This window comes from Amyelois transitella, chromosome 31, assembly GCF_032362555.1.
Source record: "Amyelois transitella isolate CPQ chromosome 31, ilAmyTran1.1, whole genome shotgun sequence".
Taxonomy (NCBI): Eukaryota; Metazoa; Arthropoda; class Insecta; order Lepidoptera; family Pyralidae; genus Amyelois; species Amyelois transitella.
In genome coordinates this window covers 1403955-1414863 of record NC_083534.1, presented here as the reverse complement: position 1 = coordinate 1414863, position 10909 = coordinate 1403955, and the positions used below count along the sequence as shown (strand labels likewise).

The 10909-nt window shown below is 34.8% G+C and overlaps 2 protein-coding genes across 3 annotated transcripts; both read left to right on the top strand.

The window, feature by feature from the left end:
- Positions 1–132: 132 nt before the first annotated feature.
- LOC106133331 (ferritin, lower subunit) lies at positions 133–5527 on the top strand. The gene is made up of 5 exons (XM_013333026.2): positions 133–363; positions 2200–2312; positions 3975–4208; positions 4560–4744; positions 5121–5527. The coding sequence occupies exons 2-5, from the start codon at positions 2204–2206 to the stop codon at positions 5283–5285; spliced, it is 693 nt and encodes a 230-aa protein (XP_013188480.2). The 5' UTR covers positions 133–363; positions 2200–2203; the 3' UTR covers positions 5286–5527.
- A 675-nt stretch (positions 5528–6202) lies between these two features.
- Positions 6203–10716, top strand: LOC132903866 (PR domain zinc finger protein 5-like). 2 transcript variants are annotated; one of them, XM_060953221.1, is made up of 5 exons: positions 6203–6448; positions 7344–7482; positions 8227–8346; positions 8678–8827; positions 9318–10716. In XM_060953221.1, exons 1-5 carry the CDS (start codon positions 6281–6283, stop codon positions 10421–10423), a joined length of 1683 nt encoding a protein of 560 aa, XP_060809204.1. In that variant the 5' UTR covers positions 6203–6280; the 3' UTR covers positions 10424–10716. The 2 variants fall into 2 exon arrangements, with proteins under 2 accessions (XP_060809204.1, XP_060809203.1); XM_060953220.1 differs by having other exon boundaries at positions 8227–8352.
- Positions 10717–10909: the final 193 nt, after the last annotated feature.

Sequence of the window (10909 nt, the reverse complement as noted above, 5' to 3'; positions counted from 1 at the left end):
GTATTTAATTCAATATTGTAGCTTTTTGAAATTATGAATTAAAGAATGTTCTAGGAGATTGTGTAAATTACGTTTTCTCACCTGGCAACACAAGCCTTTGTTTCAATTCCCAGCACAGATGACTTTTATTTTTATTGTATAGTAATCTTTGGACGCTGTCAACTGCTACTCAGATAAATCGTAAATAAGATTACGTGTATATTGCCCGACTGCTGGGGCACTTATCAGTTTAGTTCGATTCTTTGTTGGAGGCTCCCTTCTGCGCCAGTGTGTGTAAAGGTTGCTCATTCAACACAACGTTTCTACGAGTTTCATTATCTATTTCATTTCTTCGTCTCCTCGAAGTCATTCGCAAAATAATTGGTGAGTCCTCTTTTTTTACCTAACTGCCTTGCCTACCTTTTTAAATTTCCTATCCAGCCAGTGACTTACGTACCAAATATTAAGTAGGGAATTACGTTTAAATAATATACTAGTACTCTCTACCTTGTTGCTCCTATTTTAAATTCATATAGCATACAAAACAAAAACATTCTAAAAATAAATTTGCTTGTCAACATTGTAAAATGTTTTTATAAATTTTGGCATTAATTCACATTCACATTGCTATATGAACCTGTGTAAGTAAATCTTTGCAGAGTTCATATTTCTAGAAAATCAGCATCTATTTTAAGAAAATCGGTACCATTTTAGGTGGTGTTTATTAATTGATTCATATGAACAAAATATACATAATTTGTTATCATTATGTATCTAAATCTTATGATAATAAGCCATTAGTCATAATCACTTGGTACCAACTTTGATTTTTATGAATTGAACCAGATTAGTGATTTTTATATTTGATTGACATGATAATAATGTCTTGTATTTTTATTGCTTGATAACAAATTGATATGCACCTTTATGATTGATTATCAATGTGGCAACCATTTCTAGACATATTGAGTCAAAATATTTACAAACTAATCATTCAATGTCTTTCAAAGAAACCTCTCTTTGAACTTTAAAAAAGCAATAATTGCCATCTATATTACTTGTGAATTTGCTTTGAAAATTTAATTAATACCTAAATACTTGATGACTTTTATCTGTGACTGTACATACATTTTTAAGACAAATTTCAAACAATGGAGTGATTTTTGCACTAAAATTAGTATATACCTAAGTGCTTGTCTTATATTTTGAAGGTCACTCAAGAACTTCAAATTGATTATACAGCCGAGAGTTCCTCTCTACCCTGTAAGGAATAAACACATGATGATTAAACCTTCATATCTTTGTAAATTTGGTTACCAAACCAATACAAAAACAACAAATATTTTTCTTTGATGACCTTCCTTGATGATATTCCTAGATTGACCAAAGTATTCACTATTATTATGCTAAAAATTTTGTTCTTGAGCAATGTTTGGGTTATTTAATTTAAATGTGATATACAAAAAATATGTACATATAAATTTATGACCGAAGTTCAGGTCATACATTTCTGATTTTGAATAAGAAAAAAAAGGATTTCTTTTTCATCTCAGTGTTGCTACAAAAAAATATAAAACTACTATTTAGTAGTAAAGTTCTTTATATGAAACATTACACTCTTCAAATCATAATCCAAAAAAGGGGATTTTTTTCAGAGGCATTTTTTTTTTCATCACAAATATCTTTTATTCATGTCTGAAGCTAATAAATAATGTCTCTAGATGTCAATACCATATTTATTTTTGCTTTCCTTTAATTAATTGAATGAATGTTAAATATTTATTTAGAAAAATTAATAAAAACCGCCACCAAGTGTCATTCTTATATAAGTTCTGAAGTGACTCAGTGTTACAGAGAATACACAGTTTACTTTGCGAGAGTGACGTTGAAATATTACTCTGAAAATATTGATACATTTTTATAAAAATACAATAGAAACGAAAAAAGTTTGTGATTGCCAGTTGTTCTTCCGGCGTAAATTGTAATAAAAGCTTTGAAAAACGGTCAAGGGAAAGGCTTATAAAATTTGTATTCTTTTTAGGCAACTAAACTTTTTAACCTCTCCTAACTTAAATTTAAAATCTCTCAAACCTGAATCATCATTACATTATCAAGCCATCCAGCTAAACGAGACCTTTGAATCTTGTAACTATTGACTCTTGAAGTATTAAAACTTTGACTGAACGTGTTAACAAATTAACAATTTTTACTTGTCCTCAGCATCATGAAAGCTATCGTTGCTTTGTTCGTCTGCATGCTCGCCGGGGCTCTTGCCGTCGACGAGTGCTACCAAGACGTATCACTGGATTGCGGCCAAGCGTCAGATGGCTTAAGTGAGTATTTATCAGAAACATTTTTAAAGTGGTAGTAAAAGTCATAGACTTTCGCCTGTTTCACATGTTTTTGTATTTTAGTTAATTAAAAAAGAAATGTCAAATACTGAACATATTGCGAAGACTATAGAAAAAGAATTTGTTTTGTTTGTAACGAATAAACTCAAGAACTACGGGACCGATTTTGATGATATTAGGCACATGGGGATACAAAACTTTCAGAAGTAACAAAGGTACCTATTGTTTGAAGTTTTGTTTTACTTTTTTTCTGAAAATTCCCGCGCATTAGCTAATAACTTAAAAATTCATAGAAATCACCATGTGCTTTCACATCACATATACACTATAGCCTAGTATAGGGTCATATCTGGGCATTTCATATCACACTGCCATGACATTTTTAATTATCTCTATATTATATTTTATAAAGTAACCAAATAAAAGTAAGATTAAATTGCAAGTTATATAAGCTTTTTAGTATTATTAAAAAAATACCAATAATAAGTATTATTTTAATGTTAATCTTTCAGAAGAAAATAACTCTAGTAAGTATTAGTTATTTATATTTGAAATGATGGGAATACTAAAGTAAGAAATGAATGTTAACAACTTTTAACTGTTTAATTAAAATTTGCTATTGGTTAAATTATGCGTCAAATTATTCTCAGGGTGTAATATAATTAAGAAATGAAACATGTCCTTGATTAAAAATAAGTGCTTATTCGTTAGGACATTTTTTAACTCAAATACTTAAAAAAAGAAAATAAATAAAAACCTCTTGATTGCGTCCCAAATTTTGCATTAACAAATTTAATTTTGTATTTTTATTGCACTTTACCAAAACATTATTTAATCATCTCACTTGTCATACGTTCGTATTTTTTTTTTCTTGTATCTATCTATGCTATGTATCTATCTATTTATTTTCTACCTTATCTTTTCAGCTAGAAGAATGCGTAAGTATTATACAAACGCATATATCTACTTACATACATATATGTTAAGGTATATATTTATAGACTGAATTATAAATGCCACTTCTAACACCACATACAAATCATTTCCATAGTTACAGACATTAATAAGAAGACAAAGGACTCGTTTCATTTCTTCATATAAAACCATGTTATTTAGGGTGATATTTTGAAACATTGTTATGCGATTATAATTTAATTAAAAGCATGATATCGATATACATATATCTATAATCACTGACGTGCATTCCCTAGAGACAAATCGCTACCAGGAATTGGCAACATTGCGTACAATTGAAATTACTAGTTGTTTACCCGCGATTTTTTTTCAGCGTTTAACTGACATAAGGAAGCAGCATTAATTTATGTTTATGTTTGAACTAGATTCTTTACAGTAAACATAAAAAATCATCAAAATGAATTCTACGGTAGCGTGAAAACATAACAGACAGACTTTTGCATTTATAACGTTCACAAGTAAAATTAATCTTTAATCCCTAAATTCCTTGAGAAAATATATATTTGCACGGCACTATTTTCTAAAAATAAGTACTTATCAAAGTTGTATCGCAATCGGGCTCATACAAAGCATGTGACTGTTTGTCATTTGCATAACAACAAAAAATGCATTGCATCAAATGTTTAAACAGTCAGTGTTACCATCGCATGGTTTAAATTTCGTCCACAGCACTACAAAGATGTAACGCTAAATACGCTGAGTATGGCCGTCATGGAAACGTCGCTACGGAGATGCAAGCATACGCAAACTTACATCTGGAGCGGTCGTATGAATACCTTCTATCGGCATCTTTCTTCAACAACTATCAGACCAACCGCGCTGGCTTCACTAAGCTGTTCAAGAAGCTGTCTGACGACGCTTGGGGGAAGACTATTGAACTCATCAAACATATAACAATGAGAGGTAAGAACGTTTTTTAAATCTACTACATATTTGATCCCAATTACATATTTCCACCGAAGAACAAAGTCTCGTTTTGCGGTTTCTTCAATGATTCAATGCACAGTGGGACTATATAATGCATTGACATTAAAACACCTCATGACATCGACAAGTCATCAGACTGGACAGATGGGCCTGTTCCACTTACAACCATCAGGTCATATCATTATCCTCCGGGCGGTTTTAATCGGATGCTGTTACCACAAACATCTTCTCTCAGAATGAGCCCAAGATCTGTAAATGTGATCTATTATGACTGACAAATACAAACTTGTAGTAGCTTCCAACACTTACACCAACCAATTTGACCAGGTGACGAAATGAACTTCGCTCAGCGTAGCACCCAGAAACCGGCAGAACGCAGGAACTACACCGCCGAAGTCCACGAGCTGGAGTCCCTGGCTAAGGCTCTCGACACACAGAAGGAGATCGCTGAACGCGCCTTCTACATTCACCGTGAAGCCACCAGGAATAGTCCGCACATGCACGACCCTGAAGTAAGTACCTTAATTTTTCTAATATTCTTATAAATTTCTATTCAACTTTGAATTTTCATCCATGGCTGAAAGAATTTTAGTTCTAATAATTGATAACTTCAATATCTTGAATGTTTATTTATGTAACTATTTATTAAACATATTTTATTGCTGAGTTAGTATCCCGAACTTACTTTGAGTCACATCTTACTTTGAGTCATATCCCTTACGGTGTAGACAAAGTCAACAGTCGCGATATAACGGAAAGGCCACGTTCAATTATATGGCTTATGATTGAACTGAGATTAAAAAAAAAAGTTTGATAATTACTTTGAGGTAGAGTTAGAAGACAATTTGTCTTATTCATTTATTTAATTACATTTCTTGCTGTTAACAGATCGCCCAATACTTGGAAGAGGAGTTTATCGAATACCAGGCCAAGACCGTCCGCGACCTCGCCGGACACACTTCAGACCTCAAGAAATTCATTACAGCCAATAATGGACAAGATCTTTCCCTCGCTTTGTACCTCTTTGACGAGTACTTACAAAAAACTGTTTAAATAGTTAAAAAATAACACATACTTTTTTCTCCTTTAATACTCCACTATATCCAAAAAACAAGTTTAGTAAAGCGGTTCAAAATTAGCATTTAATATTGGTTTTGTACAAAATAATGGGCTGTTAAAAAGTGTTTAAGTTTGATTTTTTAAATGTATAATAAATATATATAAGTAAATATAGAAACATCATGCTGTAGATTGTAATCCCGAGTTTTATTTTTAAATAAAATATCATAACCCGCTTCTGATGTTTTATTGTAAATCATTAAAAACCCTTAAGGGCAATTTTTATTTATTTATTGTCATGCTGTTGTCTGTCACATACAAGTGCAGTCTTAGAGGCGTTAATACGAACATTTTGGAACATACCATCAGGCGCTGCTAGTTTGTACCCGCTTGGATTAAAGAAACGTATAATTTATTTTTTCTTTAATTTATTTAAAGCTTGTTTTTCACTTGAGGCTAGAACCAGACGGGATTATGTTTTTATTTTTTGCGAACATTTAAGATTATTCAAAATTGTCAAATTTTGTGAATATTTCAAAAAACTACTTGCACGATTTTGGCCCTACGAACTTACTAATTCTATTGACAGATCTTACATACATTAAAATGAGACTAACTTTTCTAAAGTTATCGCATTACAAATATACATACAAAAAATTAAGTATAAGTATAACATGTACGCGTACGCAGCGTACGTACACCTACCTGTATGATGGACTTTACTTTTACACTGTGACTTTAACGCTACGTCGCGTCGTCGTCGCCGTCTCGATGCTGCGAGCTTGTGAAGACGATGCCCAAAATACATTTTTTGTCTAATGGTAGTTTTAGGAATGAGCCTCATGTAAACACTACCTTCCGTCCCAAATGTCAAAACTATCGACAATGTCATGTCAACCTTTCAACAACAAATTTATATACATGAACGGGCTAAGGGATGGTGAACAATTTCGATTTAACAATATTATGTAAATGAAATCTTAACTAAAATGAACTCCCAACCAGCCATTGTGAAGCTCAAGGGCCCCATCTTGGATCCTGGTCTATGTCGCTGTTGTAGATCCATCAAGAAATGCCGTTTTTTGACCGCTGAATATGAGTGGAAGGGCCATAAAGAAATATACTCCGATATGTTTATGGATTGCTTCGGTTTATTGGTACGTTTAAGTTATTGTAATTTTCTAAGGCTAATTTCTCGGAGCTGGGGTTCAATGTATACACCGGGGACGAACAATTTTGTACTTAGTTTTAACATTTATGATCTTTATCTTAGATCGTTAGAAGTGTGTTGTTGTTCGGCTTGTAGCAGGAGCAATCATTCGCGGCTCCAACAGGAAGATCTTTCGCCAGGCTAGGTGTTACGCTTGGGGAACCGCAGCTCCGACGATGTTTTGGCGGAGGTTAAAAATATAAGTTCCAATCCGTGAAATCTTTGCTTGCGCGATTTAGTCTCATCGCTGTTATTGAGGGAGTGAGGGGACTGGCCTGCCAGTAAAAAAACTGGCCAAATAGTAATTCTTCCGTGCTGGCCTAGTAGAAACTAAATAACATAATGTTTTCCAGCAGCTTCTGTTTTTTTCCGTGAAGATAGTAAAAGTCAATCAAGTATCAATCAAAGTAGCTAATATATTTGGGATTTACCTTAATGGACTTACAATCTGTCACTATTTGAATTTAAATTCCATCCTTACAAAAAACAAAAAATAATAGGACCACTCCATCTCTTTCCCATGGATGTCATAAAAGGCGACTAAGGGATAGGCTTACAAACTTGGGATTCTTTTTTAGGCGATGGGATAGCAACCTGTCACTATTTGAATCTCAATCCTATCATTAATTTAAATAGCTGAATGTGGCCATTCAGTCTTTTCAAGACTGTTGGCTCTGTCTACCCCGCAAGGGATATAGACGTGATCATATGTATGTACATATGTTAAGCCATGCAGCTGAACTTGGCCTTTCAGTCTTTTCAAGACCATCCTCTTTCTAACCCATAAGGGATTAAGACAAGATTATATATATGTCTGTATGTTACCTAACCAAATGTTTCAGCTGTCCAATATGGACGGAGACAGCAAAGACTCCTGTATTTGCGCCACGTGTGTGTCGCGTCTGCGAGAAGCCTTCACATTCAGACAGCAGGTGTTGGCCAGCGAGGAGGTATTCTTGAGCGCCAGGCTAGAGAATAAAGGTGAGCGATCTGAAAATTAAGTTATCATTATACATACATACATATAATCACGTCTATATCCCTTGCGGGGTTGACGGAGCCAACAGTCTTGAAAATACTGTTAGGCCACGTTCAGCTGTTTGGTTTGATGATGGAATTGAGATTCAAATAGTGACAGGTTGCTAGCCCATCGCCTAAAAGAAGAATCCCAAGTTTATAAGCCTATCCCGTAGTCGCCTTTTACGACATGCATGGGAACGGGATGGAGTGGACCTTTTTTTTTATTGGTGCCGCGAACCACACGGCATAGTTATTATTATTTTATAATAATATTACTGGTCCCCCATAAAGGTAAAATTCCTAGCACAGACATTCTGTATGCCCTCAAATTGGCAAGAAGGATGCACCAGGGGATTTAAGTGGGTAGGCTGGCAGGCTAAGCCCCAGGAGACCAGGTTTATCTGTAAAGAAGTTGTCCATATTATTGAATTTTATGCTTAAACTGATCATACAAAATGCTGCAGTGTGGTCCCCGGCACCAATATTTAAAGAAACAGTATCATTCCATCTCTTTCTCATGTATGTCGTGAAAGGTGACAAAGGGATATGATACCAAAAGTAGAATTCCTCTTTTAGATGATTGCGTTAACAACCTGTTACTATTTGAATCTCAATTCTTTCATTAAGCCTAACAGCTGAATGTGGCCTGTAAGCGTTTTAAGACTGCTGTTAGACGTGATAATATGAATGAATGAATGGTTTCAGAGCTGGATATAGACTTGGAAGTTGATCACAAGCTGGAGGTGGTAGTGAAGGCTGAGCCGGTCTGCGAGATGGAGACAAATTCGCACGTGGATGACCGAGATGACATAGCGGATGACCATGGTGAGGGTACGACCTTTCATAAGTAGCCTCTCCAAAATTTGATAGAGGAGAATAGCGCTACCTACCGCCGAGTCGAACTGAATGAAAACAAACTTTTTTTTTTTTTTTATTGAAAATTGTATATGGATCTTTGTTGTCTGAAATATATATATTTTTTTTGCGAACTAAGTTCAACATTTTATTGGCAGATCCTACACTAATTTTAAGTATTATCAAAATAAGAATTTTTCAATTCGAACCAGTAGTTCCTGAGATTAGCGCGTTCAAACAAACAAACACACTCTTCAGCTTTATAATATTAGTAGTATAGATTCGTTAAAATTTTCAACAGATTCAGATTACAAAATGGAATTGGACATTCCGAAACAAGAGTCGAAGAAAGAGATTAAACTGAAGAGGAAGAAGGTGCCTGTCAAAAAGGAGGTGTTGACGAAAATGAAGAAGTTACGACAGAAATTGGATCAGATGTTGGATAAACCTGGTAACATATTGATTTATCACGACATACTGCATTAATAAAACAACGCCTCGAAATCTCAATATAATTACGACTTTATTACATGCACGTTGAACTTAAAATCCAAAAGCAAAATGTCTCCTGCTATCTCGCTCCTAATAGTAGTAGGTACAATAGCGGACGGTTCCGTTCGCGGGTTCAAATGGCGCGCTTTGATTGGTTCAGACGCTCAAATATTTTCGAACGATACAAAAATTTTACTTCTGCGCAAGCGCATCTGTGTGACGTGACAATATATATGTATGCTTGTATGCACATCCTATTGGTTTTTTGGTCTTTCCGAGACTGTTGGCTCTGTCAAATCCGCAAGGGATAAAGACGTGATTATGTGTATGTCTGTATTAAACCATTCGGCTAAACATGGGCTTTTAGTCTTTAGGACTTTTGGCTGTGGTCATAAAGACAAGACCTCATGTGTATGTGTAGAATCTTAAACCTGCTTTTTACCTTCCAGCACCTTCTACGGGGAAAAAAGAGAAAACACCGAAGTCAAAGAAGAAATCGACCATAGACCACGATTACATGGCTTACGCGAACACAGTGACCATAGTGAAAAACTCCTTTGTATGCCCCTTCTTGAACAGGATCAGCAATTATTACTGTTTCTACTGCAAAGACCAATTCACAAATCCGTCAGAACTCAGAGAGCATACGATGACCCACGATCCAAGAGAAATCTTCGAACCTAGCATGGAAAACAAGAAAATACCGAAAATCGACATAACCAGAGTCGATTGTCGATTGTGCGATACGAAAATCGATGATCTACCCGCATTCAAAACTCACGTCACTAGCGTCCACGGTAAATCGTTGTATCCTATCGACAACGAGTTCTTAAAGTTCAAATTGACGCTGAACAACTTATCCTGCACGGAATGCGGCAACGTGTTCCCGTTTTTCGACTCGTTAAAGAAACACATGATCGATCATTTCGGCACGTTCGTTTGCGATGTATGCGGCGCTTGTTTCCTGGAGCAGGCGTCCCTGAGGACCCACATCAAGTCTCACAGCAAAGTGGATGGCAATTTCCCATGTGAAATATGCGGCAAGAACTTGAAAAGCAAATATAGTCGTTATCTGCACGTAGCTACGGTCCACGAGAAGAAACCAACGGTGAATTGTTACAAGTGCGAAGCCAGTTTTTTGTCTCACGCGTTGAGGAATCGCCATTTGATTGAGGTGCATGGTGACAAGCGTACGTTCCCTTGTAAATTGTGTGATAAAGTGTATAATAGGAGGAAGACGTTGATGGAACATAACCGTAGGAATCATTTGAAAGTGTACAAGCATCAGTGTGATTTGTGCGATCAAAAGTTTTATTTGCCGTCTCGTTTGAAGGAACACATGGCAACGCATACGGGTGAAAGGAATTTTAGGTGTGAGTTCTGCGAGAAGAGTTACCCCAGGCTCCAGTCGTTGCAGGAGCACGTCAGGTCTCATAATAGCGATAGGAAGTATAAGTGTGATTTTTGTAATTCGGCATTCGCGCAAAATGGCAGTTTGAAGAGTCACATGAAAAGTCACCAGCAAAGCTATGATATTGATACTGGTTTTAGTTAGGTTTTTTAACTGACTTCAAAAAAGGAGGAGGTTTACAATTCGACCATATTTTCGAATTGAAATAAAATGATTTTTTGTCATAGTCAATTTGTTCACGTATTACAAAAAATAATATTATTTTTACCGTATTTTCTGTATGTTTTGTGTTATTTAGATCCTTCTCTGTTTGGGATTAGCTGCTAACTATTACAAAATTGTGTAATATTTACTTACAGTAAATTCTTACTTGCAGCAAGATTGTGTGTGTATACCATTTGTACATATAGAATTTCTTATAAATTATAATTATGGAATTTAGCAGTAGAATAAATATATTAAATTGTTGTTTAGAATTTAAAAATTGGAATACTCTATTGATATTTATGTAAAAATTTTAAATACTTATTTCAATTGGAATAGAACCGAATTTTATATTTCGAAAGAAATTTATAATTGGAATATGTAATTATATTTTAAAGTTTAATGGAATAATAATTTTTAATAACT

Bases quoted from the DNA above. Each gene is read 5' to 3' on its own strand.
- LOC106133331 (XM_013333026.2), top strand. From the start codon at position 2,204: ATGAAAGCTATCGTTGCTTTGTTCGTCTGCATGCTCGCCGGGGCTCTT. The intron at 2,313-3,974 runs GTGAGTATTTAT...TTTCGTCCACAG, and splicing joins CCAAGCGTCAGATGGCTTAA to CACTACAAAGATGTAACGCT. The intron at 4,209-4,559 runs GTAAGAACGTTT...CAATTTGACCAG, and splicing joins CAAACATATAACAATGAGAG to GTGACGAAATGAACTTCGCT.
- LOC132903866 (XM_060953220.1), top strand. From the start codon at position 6,281: ATGAACTCCCAACCAGCCATTGTGAAGCTCAAGGGCCCCATCTTGGAT. The intron at 6,449-7,343 runs GTACGTTTAAGT...CAAATGTTTCAG, and splicing joins TGGATTGCTTCGGTTTATTG to CTGTCCAATATGGACGGAGA. The intron at 8,353-8,677 runs GTACGACCTTTC...AATTTTCAACAG, and splicing joins AGCGGATGACCATGGTGAGG to ATTCAGATTACAAAATGGAA.